Source organism: Seriola lalandi, unplaced genomic scaffold (assembly GCF_002814215.2).
Source record: "Seriola lalandi dorsalis isolate HSWRI2012SDOR001 ecotype SW California unplaced genomic scaffold, Sedor1 jcf7180002054606, whole genome shotgun sequence".
In the NCBI taxonomy this organism is placed as follows: domain Eukaryota; kingdom Metazoa; phylum Chordata; class Actinopteri; order Carangiformes; family Carangidae; genus Seriola; species Seriola lalandi.
The window spans coordinates 3811047-3825310 of NW_019525159.1; the positions used below are offsets into that span (position 1 = coordinate 3811047).

Sequence of the window (14264 nt, forward strand, 5' to 3'; positions counted from 1 at the left end):
TTTAAACCTTTCTACAATCATACTATCTTATACTGTAACTTAGCTTCGTCTTTGCCTGTGTCTGAACTGCTTGTACTCTGAAATTGATTTCTCTCTGTCTGGACATCAAAGCATGCTCTGTCCACGCCTCTGCTATGCCCTCTCTTTTTCTGTATTGACAAACCAAGGGCAAAAAGGGAAAAAGGCACGTTTGTGTGTCCTTCTATGTGCTATCAATTCAAAAGCAGACCGAAAAAAAAGCTGTGAAATTAACTTCCTGATTGACTGCACTATAATGAGTAATAAGATCACCACTGGACAAAAAATCTTAGGTTGTGAAAACTGAGTCATGTATAATATATTATTCCTTTTAGCCACATTTTTTTATGATTGTATTTTAACCTAGTATCTTTCTCATGAGATACAGTAATTATGTCTGTCTCAGCACCCTGCCCACCCTTTCTGGATGTTTTGGTTTTAGAACTGGGTCACCTCTAAAGTGACGAAAGTAATTAAAAGTACCCAAATAAAAAAAAAAATCGGCTTCTGAATCTTATTTTAGCTCCATTTATATTAATGTATAGCATGACTCATAAATGTGGGGTGACCATTCATAAATTTGTCATGAGCTCATTTGGATTAATTAACTGGTATTAATTTGGAACCAACTGTTCCCTTAAGTTTTAATGTGAGACCAAGAACTTCTGTTGGAAACAGACTGATACTTTAACACAAAGCAGATTCTGCCTTTAATGGGGTTTTGTTTGCAAAAGAAAAGTCTCATCAATCATAAAACATGTGAGCTGTCACATCAAACAATCTCCAGTGTTATTGTGAGATATAATTCACCAGTCTCATAAAAAGTATTGGTGACAATAAAAATAAGACTGTCATTGTGTGTGGTGAATAAAATAACTCAGTATAAGTTGGTTTTCTGTTCTTTGCATGAGGAAATGGATCAAAAGCGATCACAAATTTAATAAGTAACCATATTACACCAAAGCAAATTTTCAAAATTGTGTTTTTGATGTTAATACTAAGGCTTGTCTACTCAAATTTCTGTCATCAGCAGCTTGGAAAGCAATGGATGAACAGCATTTCATTTCCATTAAACTGCTGATAATTGTTCTTCATAAGCATCTTTCCGAGTAAGCAACAGAATCCATCAAATGCTCAGCTATACCTGGTTTATTTTGAGTGTTTTGTCTCAGCAGAGGCAGCCTGCCAATTTCTTATGAATCTCACAACCCACATGCTCTGATGCGAGTGCATGTGTGTCATTGAGAAAGAGACGTGTGTGTTTGTGTGAATGTGGGGAAGGCAGTGAGTTTCACATGTGTCTAGCGTATGTCTGCTTGCTGAAAGGAAGAGGCAGACAGGTGAAAAGAGAGATGGAGAGAGAGCGAGACATGTCGCAGCACCCTCAGGACGTCTCCTCTTTCTGAGCAGCTGTTGTCTGAGAGCTGGAGGCAGCACTGCGGCGCCCTGTCAACTCCTTCTCCCACAGAAGCCCCCGTGCATGCAAAACAGGCTCAGGCTCAGGCTGCCGGTTCAGGCTGCCCTCTCTCCTTGGCCACGCTTTTCCGCCCCTTTTTGTCTCCATGTATAACAGGCACCTCCTTATATTCTCTCCTCCCTCTTCTCTGAAGCAGAGTCTTTATTCTAATCAATTTCCAGCCATCAAACGTAGTGCACTCGGTAATAGTTTCAACACGCACAAACACAACACGCAGCAAGTGAGACAATTTTATGAGAAAGAACATTTCAAGGGCAGAGAACAAAAATGTATTGTTGTTTTTCAGACCAGATTGATTGTGTACTACTAGATGCATCAATTCCCCCACACAGGGAAAATAAATGAACATTCTGATTCGGTCGAGCTCTTTCGACCACAAACATCCTCTTTTACTCTGAGCTGCAAGAGGCCAGTGGCTTACACATAATCAAACCGTTTTTAACTGTTTTTTCTTTTTTTTTAATTGACAATAGTTGGAATTTGCTTATAGTCCATATTCCTGTCAACCATAAAAGATATGAACTTTGACCTAGTGCATCACCCTGGGTTCAAAGATAATAACAATAAAATGTTAATTGTTACTTTATCATGCATGGGTTACCAGCTTGTCAAAATGGGCGACTTCCCCAGGGCTCTGGCCCTCCTGAGACCCTCAGTTCAACTGGTTGTATGCACATTTCAAATTTGAATTGCACCACAAAAGTAGAATATCAACCAGGGCCTGTCCTGCATTGTTCTAATCTTGTGTGAAATTGTAGTTTTTTATATTGTACTCATCTGTTATGTTGCACCGGCAATGAATGGCACACAGAAAACATGAGGCCAAGTAGTGTTCCAGGAGCAATTATTGGTTTGTGGGTCTCCTAGTATGAGGGTGTGGGGGATGGGTGGGTAACAGGGGCCTCACAACAACTGATTACCCTGAGGCCCTCTAACTGATTGATCTGACCGTGGTGCAAGGACTAATGCTTCGACACAGGTTGCATTTTATCAGTCACACAATCTTGACACACAGAACATAAAAAGCTCTTACGAGCAGATGATTATAGCTTGAGGGGGGAACTCTTAATTAACCAATGTGTATCAAAACACACAGAAATAGTCTATCACTAACAGAACATTCTGTTACTGTACCTTAATTTGTAATTCATAATTGGGAAGTGTCATAATAAGGCTTTCAGATTTCCCAATAGACTGTGTATAAGGCGACAGTAAGGTGATAAAACCTGTTGAGTGATTAAGATTACAAACTGACAATTCCAACAAACCCTCAAGTGTGAGTAAAGTGTAGCATCGTACAGGAAACTTACACACACACATCTAAGTCTAGCTTGAATCGTTCTCTGTCGATTTGTGATAGAATCTGGTATCTAAAAGAAGGATTAACAAAAAATTCAAGAGGTGGCAAAAGAACAGTGTCTGATGGAAGGTAACAGGATTAAAATATTAGGATAAGATCATATATATTTAAAAAGGTTCAGTTTGTGTTGTACGTATGATGCCTCTTGATTCACCAATAACGATTGACAGCTATTCCTCATGACTGAAGGATGTAACCATTACACATTGTGGGGCTTGACAGCTCTGGAAGCAGCTGCGAAATAGAATGGGTTGGGATCAGCTCATTACAATTTGATGAAACGCCACACAATGCCTTACAAATGATGGGGAAAGAGGACTGACAGGGTATAATTTGTTGATATAATACTGAAAATGAGTGCCCTGTGGTTAACAATACATTCAACACAAGTTAATGTAGAGGAAATGACACGATGTGGAACGATGAATGCTACTCTCAAGTGACTGAGAGTTAACATAGTATAAAATCATATATATATAACCTATGCTGTGATGAAACAAGACAAAATGACATCAAGAACGGATTCTTTGACTTCAGTAACTGATGTTCATCCAATTGTTGATAAAACGCTACCACCATGTGGTCTACATTAGCACTACATAGTTTTAATCAATAACATATTTTTGGACACATCCTCCATGTGTATAGTTAGATAGGTTTATTTTTCTTTTGACAAACAAAAGACATTTTAGCTCTAAGATTCTCGTGCAGGATATGTGGATGATATCGCTCCCTACATGTTGTGTCTGAGTAAGTTTTAGGAGTCCAGGCTCTTACAGTGACTCACAAATGGCAGAAACCTGATCCTTACTGACTGTGGTTTGCAATATTCAAACATGTTCAACTCCAAGCCACACCCCCATAAGTATTGTGAGAGGAGGGAGTCATTTGGGTCTCACAGTTGGATGTGTATTGTTTAGTTAAGCTCAGGTAGATGACAAGTCTGCTCATGGAGTCAGAAGCAGAGGTCAGAAGTTTAAACTTACAACTTGATCAAATACAATGGACATGCTATTCAGTTCTGATAACTACCACAAATATTTAAACTCCTAGCAAGATGCAAAAAGTCACGCGCTGTCAGTTTAGCTGCAAAGGCTACAATAAACAAAACACAGTATTTGACCTACTTCTATGAGTGAGGTTCAAAGTTCATTCTTGACGCTGGAAACTTCTGTCTATCAAAGTACCATGTTTTTAAGGCTACACAACTATATCAAATGGAACCATCCTTAAATGTCTTGTACATCATTTTATAAGGATTTCACATTAGTTCAGCTTGACATGTTTGATCATTTTGGAAGCCTTGACATGTCCAGAATTTAAAATTAGGTTTTGTAGGTGTATAATCCACAGTAGAGGAGACGGGATGGTTGCAACACTTTTTGCATTTCTCTCAGTTACTCAGAGACTATTTGGACAAGACCAATCAAACTTTTATATATTAAACTTACATCTGTCTGCTAATTACCCACACCATCGAAAAATGATAACATATGACATATCATTCACAATATTTATTTGAAAGGAAGAATTCCGACGTTGCAACTGACCCCAATCCTGGGGACAGTAGCAACACGGATCGGGGATAGTTGCAAAATATTCACAATACATTTAATTTCACTAATTAACTTTTGGTTTTTGTCTCAATAACCATGGTATTCCAATATATAAATATACATTAAAAATATATACTAAGATATCATAAGAGGCAGAAAAAATAATTCCCAAAATAACTTGTTTGTTTTCTCTTATATATTAAAATGAGCAATTATTGTTACATCTTTTGTGCTATGGGACACATTTAGCTGCATATACTGCCCATTTTGAACTAAAACCATTGAGACATACTGTTGTGTGGTCTGTTTTGATATGATTGCTTAACTTGGGGACAGTTACAATAAGTTATTGCAACCATCTCAATCCTATCAGCCATGACAGAGCATCATGTGCTAGCTGGATATGCTTAGTTTGACACATGCTAACCATGTCACTTAGAAGTCAAAACAATTATTCAAGCTAAGTAAGTTTTGATGAATAGATACAAAAGGTCCGGACAGTTTGACAAAAAATACCACTCATGAAAAAGATTACTTTCATACCTTCAAAACAAGTCTTTTTCAATAAATGCAGCAGCAGATGTTGAGTGTTTCTGCTGACTTCCTGGTTGGAGGAGGGTCTAACTGAGCGTGTGCGGTACGAGCGCCATCCCTCTATCATGTTTCTGATTGGAGGACTTTTTGCAACCAGCCCAACTCTCCCCTTTGAGCCTTTACAGGTGGATCCACCTGTGGAACAGGCAGGTCTAAATGAATTAAAGCAGTAAATTGGTGTAATCATAATTCATGGTGAAATAATATAAAAATGAAATATTTCAGAATTATGTGCAGTTTGTAAGAATATGTCTCATCTTTCAGTCATTTACGCCTGTATTATGATGTTTGAGAATTACTTGCGCACCTGCTATCTCTGCACTCCATCCTTCCTGCATGAACAGTAAACAAATAGGTCACAGTCAATGCTCGCAGCCACCGAATAAATAATAAAAGAAAAGTCTGAATAAATAATTCAAGCTTCAGCCTGTTGTTCCTAAAACTGTGTCGTCATCAAGACGATAGTTGCGGAAGTTGCGACAGCGCAGGAAAGAGGAGGTGTGAGCTGCATCTGTTACACAGACGCCCAGGTGGAGATGGATGATTCCGAAACATGATCCTCTGAGATCCGTTTCAGCTCCTACACTTTCGGTTCGTTTGTGTCTCGGGCCCCGTTAAAACTGGACCGGTCAGGTAGGAGCTTTTTGGAGGAATGGGTGCTCTACAGTCCTTACCTGGTCAGCCAGAATACATTGATCTGGCGGAAAAGACGGGGTGTGAGTACTGTTATTGTTTGCACGGGCTTTTTAAATGACAGTCAGACATGTATGATGCGTGATGGAAATATAATTTGAAGTCAAGTCTAATTTTAACTCAGTCCCAAAGGGGAAATTCGACGTAATATCGACCACGTGTTAAGCAATGCAGTGCTCATTATTTGGCATTAGGCTTTTATTTGATTACACATGTACCAGCATCTCCATGGCTTAGTTAAACCAGCCTGTCTGGTGCAGTAGCAATGAATAATTGAGGTTAATGGGAGTGTAAGTTTCACTGAGTGTGATAGTTGCATAGGAACAGACAACACCAAACTGCAGCAATGTGTTTTGCATATCCAAATCTACTGCCTTGAAAGCCTCCAGTAAACCTTCTGAGGGATTAAAGAACTGTTGCCATCAGATTCTTAACAAATAAATTACTTATTTAAAATGTCAATATGAGTAATGCTTAATTGCTTTGAAGAGTTTTATGCCTGCTTTGTCTGTTTTTGCATGTGCAGGAAATCACCTCAGGCGATTAGCCCTAAGGTTTGCTTCTTGTTTGTTCTTAGTTTCACTTGAACAGATTGCAGTCCTGCATAAAAGATTCAAACAGTTGAGCCACAACGAAGAAAGTCTACGGTAACTTGATTTAACATTTTTAAGTACTGATTTATTTTTATTTTATTTTATTTTTTAAGTCATTTTCTTAATAAATCATCTTCAAATTTCTGTCTTCTTGTGATTTATTATTTTAAGCAAATTACTTTTCTTAATAATTCAGCTTGGCCGTTTGCCAGCTTTCTTTGTGACTGGAAACCTGCCTAACAGGCTTCATGTTAGTGTGTAACAGATGATTAATAATGTCACTCCAGTGCCACTCCTTAAAAACCTTTTTACTCCCTCAGGAGAGATCACTTCAATGAAATCCCAGATCTTGCATGCAACCCCATCCGTGCACAGATCATAGAGGCTTTCTTTGACAGAAGGTACAGTGTCGACACCTTGAGTTTGAAAGTCACACAAACTTATGTACTTTTCTTTTCAAGGTATCACAAACAGTTAAATCACAATCTCACATGCTGTTGGATTCAATTTAGGAATTTCACTTCAATTGTAGGTAGAACTCCATAGTTTGCATCAGTATATTTGAGGGATTTTAATGTGGTCTTTGTGTACTCCAACAGAAACTATCGCCAGAATGGTGAGGGGACGGTTGAGGAGATCGGCTTTGAGGAGTTCCTGGTGGTCATGTCCCATTTCAGGCCCCCGTCTCTGCACATGACAGAGGAACAGCGTGAGAGTGTCAGGAGGGAGAAACTGAGATGTGTGTCTTAAAACAAATCCCATGATCGCATGCTTGACATTATCTGTTACTGAGACAGAGCTGTTATTGAACTGACTGTCGTGTGTTCCTCTGCAGTTTTATTCAACATGCATGACACAGACAACGATGGGACAATAACTCTTGAAGAATACAGACATGTAAGCCTCTGTTTACTTCTATAGGTGAAAAAAATGAACTTTGAACTGTAGTCTGCATGTAACCAGAAAAGATAACAACATTGTTTATTCACAGTTTCGTAAAAATCATCCTGGGTCACCATGAGTTTATCATGTGGGTTTTACTGTTATCTGTGTCTGTGTTAATCACCATCATTTGATCATTTCCAGCTGAATTTTGAGCATGATTCAGATTGGTCACAGTAGAACAAAGCTATCACTGTGTTTTATATGTAACTCCACTGATGGTTATTGGGCATCTCGTACTCCCACACTTGAGTGTAAGTTGCCTTCCTGCAAAATAATAATTGCCAGCTAATAAGGGAAGGAAAGAGGCATGCAATTTCCTCAAGCCTTTGAAGATCTGGAAATGTTGTAGTCATTGTAGAAATATTATTACATTTCAGCTGTTGTTCACATCTGTCCAGGTGGTGGAGGAGCTGTTATCTCGCAGTGGGGCACTGGGGAAGGAAACAGCCAAAAGCATTGCTGATGCAGCCATGCTGGAGGTGGCTAGTATTTCTATGGGACACATGGTATGTCAGCTAAATTATCTCAAGATAACATTAAAGGTCTCATATTGTATAAAATGAGATTTCCATGTCTTTTTTTGATTATAAAGCAGGTCTAGGTTCTATCTTAATACTGTGAAAGTATTAAAGCGCTCAGTCCACAGAGAAATGCACACAGCCTGGAATCAGAAACTGAGCCTTAAGACGAGCTGTCAGGACGTCTGTAACTTTGTGATGTCACAACAAAGCAGTCGCCACCCTCAGCCATCCCCCAAGCCCAGCCCACCCAGACCAACATTCAACCTTGCAGGATTTGGTTTCTCTGAGTGTTTGCCTGAAATCTCCTATATTTTATCTGATCACTCAGAAAACAGTCAGCCAATCAATCATGTAAAAGTACACTGAGACCAGTTTTGGTACTTAAAATCACAAATATATCTTCTTATAGATATCAACACTTAAGAATAAAAATAAAATAAAAGATACCAAAAAAATGTAAAATATGGGACCTTTAAGTTTGAATCACTCTTTGCTCGTACAGTGTCTTTAACCTCACCTTTTCATACACAGGAACCTGATGAATTCTATGAGGGAATTACATTTGAGCATTTCCTCAAGGTAAGTGCACAGAAATATACACTATGCTATACAATATAGTTGATATGGATGAATGACGTTGGAAGGAGTTTCAGTTTTAACTAATGAAAAACTCTTTTGCAGTTGCTGGACGGCTTTGAAATTGAATCAAGAATGAACATTCGCTTTTTGAATATGGACACGACAACGCTGTGTAAGTGAGGTTGGTACGCTTCACTATTCAGTGACTTTTTGAAGACTATTAATTATAACAGCAACTATTGCTTGTTTCCAACACCAACCTTTGCTGCTTGCATTGACTATATGCCTTACTTAGTGAATAACTATGCAAATCCAAAGAAAATATGTGTATTGTGGATGTTTAGGGGTAGTTTATTTAACTGTAAGCAATAATATTAGATAATCAGTGGATCAGTGAATCACCACAATCAGGCTGTTAGTAGTTCGACAGAGCAATAATCAAATATCCACGTCTGGAGTAAAAGACAGTATGACTATGCATGCAAATATGGATGCTAGATGAACCTTTACAAATGTTAATGCCATGAATCAATAACTCTAAATAATCAGGTATATACAGGTTTGTCAAAGTATCTATATGTGTCAAACAACAGTAAGACAATAACTTGAAATGCCTTGACACTCTGCAGCATATTTAACTTGATGCATGCTCTGCACACCACATTTGCACAATAAAAGACCCCATGAAGCAGGTCTGACTCCAGTTCACAATGTGCATTTCTGATAAAAAGGAAATGGGAGTGCTGTCATGCAAGATTAAATGCTAAAAAGCAAAATTTGATTAGTTCTAATTTCAGAAGAGGAGGTGATGTACTGTAAGTAGCGACATAATCAGATTTTAGTCTGATTTTAGAGACAAACTAATGCAGTTCACTTTACATGAACCTTGGAAACAAAACAACCAGCAGTTCACACCATGCTTTCTCAGAAAAGTCAATGTACCCTCAAGAGAGCAAACTACATATGGAAATAACTCAAGTGAACTGTGGTATATGATGTCGTTACAATATTTTAAATTTGGAAAATTCTCTTTAACAATTCAGAGAAGTCACAACAGAGTGTGTGTTGGAGATTATGGAAACGTATTATTATGCTCACTCTTAATTATATTTATGAACACTTTAAATATTACTCAGTCTTAGCCTTCATAGATAATAAAATCATGAGGAAATGATGCTTGATGGTTGAACATTTTATGTCTGCTGTAACTTACACTTAAAACCACATGTTTGTTTTATTCCGACATATAATACAAGTGTGACCAAACCCTTTACAGCTTCATCATATCAGATGATTCAAGAGATATTATCAGTCCTATTACTCCCACTTTTTGGTCAAAACATCAAGAACAGTAATCTCATGTAAACCTTTTCAGAAAGGCTCAAAATAATGAAGATTAAGGCAAGTGGGTTATAAATGGGCAGTCAGAAGCAGATCTCTAATCTTACAAATCTTTTTTTCATCTTATGGAAAGCTGCTGCTCTACTCTTATCTATACTGACCTGCACTGACTCCACAACCTAATGTAGTTTCTTCATTAAAGACATTGGTCGTGACTTTTTAATGAAGTCCCCAGCTTTTGGTGTTACTGTACAGTCTGGCACTGAATATGTATTGTATGTTGGAAATAAACATACACTTAATTTTTAACATTTCCTGATAGACTGTCGAGAATGAAATACATACAATGCAAGATACCCAGCGGCACTTCTGATGCACTGCGACTTCATACTCTAGTCAACATCCTCATTGACGGGTGTATACTGCCCTCCATAGGTCAAAACATAGAAATCATGTTAAATCAAAATGAACTTGCACCTGATTCATTGATGACATTTTTTTTATACATCTTCAGATTATGTAAAATGTATAATATAGTGCTTTTCAATATGATACATTTTGGCTCATTTTTATGCAGTTTCTCATCCATTTAAATTATTAGATTTGTCACTTATACTGTTCATGAAATTATATCATTAAGGCCTTTTAAACTGTCCATATTTTTGCAATAAAATATGACATGTAGCCTGATTGTGGGTCTGATTTTTAATTGTTCATCATTGTACTGCCACATTGTAAAGTGGTCTGTATTTCAGTCCTGATCACAGGCGGCCTATTTGTAGAGAAATGTTGCTGCACATGTACTACATGATCCATCATATAACAGCAGTTTAATAAGTATTTTCCATGTATATAAATCCCTAAAACATTTGATCAACATGATCTTTTTAGATTAAATTTAGCTGAGGTCACTGATGTTTTTGCTGTCTGTTGTCAGTGTATAATGCAAACAGCTAATGCAAAACTTTCCTCATATTAGTTGAAAAATCTTGCATTTAAATTGAATCTAATGCAACAAATGTTAGTATTGCTGCGTATAGTTAGCATCAAACTTTACCAAGCTGATTGTATTTTTGTCTAAATTAGGAATAGTTTATCATGTTCTGTTTTCCTTCACTCAGAAAGCACTCAAAATTATATTATTGACCTTGGAAACGGTAGTTTGAGAAAAAGAATATTGCAGTTTAGCAGAAGTCAACACAATGTCTTAGTGTTGTGCTGTAGATTGATGACAGGTGAGCCAGTGGTTACAGCAGCTGCAAAGGGTCCTGGGTTCAATCTCCAGCCCTGTCCACTTCTGTCGAGGTTTGCACGTTATTCCGTTTGTTTCCAGTTGAAGTTGTGCGGGTTATCTTTTCTCGTATTTGCAGGCAAGAAAAAGTGTTGTACGGTGGGGACTTATGAGTGACCTATCAGGTCCTGTAAAGCATTAAGTGGGTAGTGAAATTGAATAAATAACGTAGACTGAAGAATTGCTGTTGTCCTGAGGTACCCTCTGGCTTTGTGCTTTAAATAAAGCAGAGTTATAACGAGGAACTTGATTCATGACCTAGAGTGAATCCCCCATCTACTTCCAGTTTCCTGAAAGCTTGTGATCTGAGGAAAGTTTAGTTAAGCATTACTTCATTTCAACAAATATATTTGGTATCTATGATCCATATATGTATATATGACAAGTTTACCCGCAGCGTCTATTATTCATCAATTTAAAAAAAAAAAGGGGGGGGGGTTTCTGCAGAATGTCAACTTCACACTTGCGTCTCTGTTGATATGATGAAGCCGGTGCATACCGCGCACAATTATCTGACCAACACCCACCCACACCCACCCACACCTTGTGACTGGCCAGACAGCCCGCCAGTGTCATGAAATCTTTCCTATCTGATGCAGCCTTGTGCTGAGCACATGCGTCATTCTGAGCTGATATCAGCTCAGTCAGCGTCTCAGCAGCTTCCTGATTTTCTTTTAACTCCTCTTGATGGACTGATTCTGTGCAGAAAACAGCACATGATGCTTCGAGCACGAATCATACTGTTTTTGTGTTTCTTTTAAACTTGTAGAAAAAAATTGTCAGCAGTGTAGAAACGGATGTATTGTTACTTTAATTGAAGACTCGCGTAAAACATAAAAATCAGTTTAGTTCGTTGCGATTGTCTTTTTCCAGACTCTCGCGTGTTGATGAAATTGTACATTATTGATGCAACCACGCAAAGAAATCAGAGTTCACAAATAAGTACAGATGTATCTTTAAAGTATCTTTTAATAATTCTGTCATAGTAAATACATTTACATCAGCACAGTAGAACCATACATAACAAATTAGTTAAATATAAATCAATTGCATAGCTTTACACTCTTCATCTTTTAACAGCGTCCCTTTTTTCTCACAAACACAAAAGAAAATAAATAATAAATACCATAAATACCATAAACGCTTCATTACACATGATGTACCAGCCATCTTAACTCACTTTTCTTTATCAAAAGAAAAAAAAAAAAAATATATGGTTGGAAACCGACTGTCTAAGGTCAGCCTTGGGTCGTCCTCAGAAGAAGGGCGTGTTTATTTGTATCCTCCTCCTGCAGACTTTGCTCTTTAGATTTCTCAGTTCTCGGGAGACGTTTGACAGGAACTCTTTGTAGGTCTTCAGGACCACACAGCCGTAGACCTTCTGCTGGAACACGTTCTGAGGCGGAGGTAGTGCCGTCGCCCCCCCTGCTGGCTCTGGTACAGGCAGGTTTGGGAAGAGGCTCTGATAAAAGCTGTTCATGAGAGCAGCCAGGTTCCTGCTGCGAGCGCTGACAACGATGAGCTCGGCCAGCAGCGGGCTCATGGGTAACTGCAAGTCTGTCTGCTGCTCGTACACCCGTTTGAAATGCGGGATGAAGGCTTGGAGGTGTGTGTAGATGCTCACGATCCTCTCTGAGGGCTCCAGGCCGGAGATGTTGGGGTCAGGGACGTTGTTAACTGACACCTTGCAGAAGAGCTCTGACATCTGTCCTTGAGAGGCTTTCTGCAAAAAAAACACAACGAAGGACAAAAATATAATCAGATGAATTAACCCACACACATATACAGTAGTATGTAAAATACTGAGCAAGCACATGGGAATTTAACACAGCAAAATAAGATATAGCTTTTTATGTCTGTACTCACATATGTTTTGATTAGATCGACAGATTCTTTCTGTGCAAGTCTGGTGAGCTTCAGAGTCTGTTGGAGAGAATTCCCACACTGCTGGTTTCTGCTCGCTGCCACCGTTCGTGTTGAATCAACAGCCATAAGCAGCAGGACGGAGAGTAATGCTGAGGAGAAAGGAACTGGTCAGTTATGGTTATCCTGCATCACATCAGTGAGGGGAACTGCATTTTAAAGCCGAGAGTGGCGAATAGAAGAGGTAAAAATAGATTCTCCACCTAGCAAACATTCAGCAAAGTGAAAACAGAACACCACAAGTCTGCTATGTTGTCAGTTCAGACATATTACACAACAGCTGAGTGTAGGTATGATGTGCTCAGATGCCATCATACATTGTCAGTCTTTTTAGATATTGTCCAGATTCTCCAAACAGTTGAAAAACTAATTTACTACATTGATGCAGAAACAAAACTTAATGTTGAAATTGAATGTTAAAAAAACTGTGAAGCACTAAAGTTGAATATGAACCTTGAGTCAGTCTAACAGCAGCTAAAAGGCACTAAACATAACCACAACAGCACCAGCATGCACAATGTCAAGAAAAATATGCTTTTGTGTTTAATTGTTTTGTTGATGTTTCAGGAAAAATGATAGAAAACTTACTTGTTGCTAGCTCCATAAACTGTTGAAAATACATGCTCTTTACATGACCATTCATTCTCCACTCAGCATCGCAACCAAATTGTGCCGATTTGTCATAACCACACTGCTGTAAAACTTTTATAAAAAAAAAAAAAACAGAAACCACACACTCATAGGAAATGACGTGCACTTTGTGAGGCAACCAAATTTCCCAGAATTTCCTTCTTCCTTTTTAGATTTTTTTTTTTCTTCTCCTTTCTTTTTGCACTGGACAGTGTCCCTACATGCCTCCTGTGTGTACAGGCATGTAGGGACACTGTCTAATTATTATTATTACATGTGTGACCATTGCAACAAAAAAAAACCCCAACATTTTAACAGCACTTCCTTTTTTTTTATCTGTTCATGGAGAAATATACTCGTATATTACTACTCATGATATATTTAAATCGCTTGAGGAACGTTAACCTGCTGAAATTAGAAAAAACTGTGTCAGATGTGCATGAAAATAATTGAAGGTTTCGGTCAGCCTACCCCTTGACACAGTTCACTGACGAGGGAATTTTCACCAGCCTCCTGTTTTTGATAAACACTTCCACTGAATTGTATCATTACAACTGTAAAAGCTGCTATTCAAACCACTCGTGTCTCCCCACAGCAGTTTTTCATGTGAGCATTGTGCAGGAAGCTGGCAAAGTCACAGGAAATGCATTTCTCAATCAGAAACTTTACATGTGCGTAAAAAGGGGAGGGTCTGCTAGCTGAAGCAGGCAAACACACACCACAAGTTGAAGCCTCTGAGCGAC

At 38.3% G+C, this 14264-nt stretch overlaps 2 protein-coding genes across 3 annotated transcripts; one reads left to right on the plus strand and one right to left on the minus strand.

Moving 5' to 3' along the window:
- Positions 1–5515: 5515 nt before the first annotated feature.
- Positions 5516–10361, plus strand: tescb (tescalcin b). The gene is made up of 8 exons (XM_023419459.2): positions 5516–5721; positions 6276–6345; positions 6612–6692; positions 6891–7030; positions 7127–7188; positions 7635–7742; positions 8289–8336; positions 8439–10361. The coding sequence occupies exons 1-8, from the start codon at positions 5658–5660 to the stop codon at positions 8514–8516; spliced, it is 651 nt and encodes a 216-aa protein (XP_023275227.1). The 5' UTR covers positions 5516–5657; the 3' UTR covers positions 8517–10361.
- Positions 10362–11952: 1591 nt separating this feature from the next.
- Positions 11953–14116, minus strand: m17 (IL-6 subfamily cytokine M17). Of its 2 annotated transcripts, none has more exons than XM_087177494.1 (3): positions 13993–14116; positions 12835–12983; positions 11953–12691 (listed from the first exon to the last, which is right to left on the minus strand). In XM_087177494.1, the coding sequence occupies exons 2-3, from the start codon at positions 12958–12960 to the stop codon at positions 12224–12226; spliced, it is 594 nt and encodes a 197-aa protein (XP_087033620.1). In that variant the 5' UTR covers positions 12961–12983; positions 13993–14116; the 3' UTR covers positions 11953–12223. The 2 variants fall into 2 exon arrangements, with proteins under 2 accessions (XP_087033620.1, XP_023275198.1); XM_023419430.2 differs by lacking the exon at positions 13993–14116 and adding an exon at positions 13480–13975.
- Positions 14117–14264: the final 148 nt, after the last annotated feature.

Coding starts and splice junctions, on each gene's coding strand:
- tescb (XM_023419459.2), top strand. CDS start 5,658: ATGGGTGCTCTACAGTCCTTACCTGGTCAGCCAGAATACATTGATCTG. Junction 7,189..7,634: donor CTCTTGAAGAATACAGACAT/GTAAGCCTCTGT, acceptor ACATCTGTCCAG/GTGGTGGAGGAGCTGTTATC. Junction 7,743..8,288: donor GTATTTCTATGGGACACATG/GTATGTCAGCTA, acceptor TTTCATACACAG/GAACCTGATGAATTCTATGA.
- m17 (XM_023419430.2), bottom strand. CDS start 13,534: ATGAATGGTCATGTAAAGAGCATGTATTTTCAACAGTTTATGGAGCTA. Junction 12,984..13,479: donor GTTTATGGAGCTAGCAACAA/GTAAGTTTTCTA, acceptor CTTTCTCCTCAG/CATTACTCTCCGTCCTGCTG. Junction 12,692..12,834: donor TCGATCTAATCAAAACATAT/GTGAGTACAGAC, acceptor TTTTTTTTGCAG/AAAGCCTCTCAAGGACAGAT.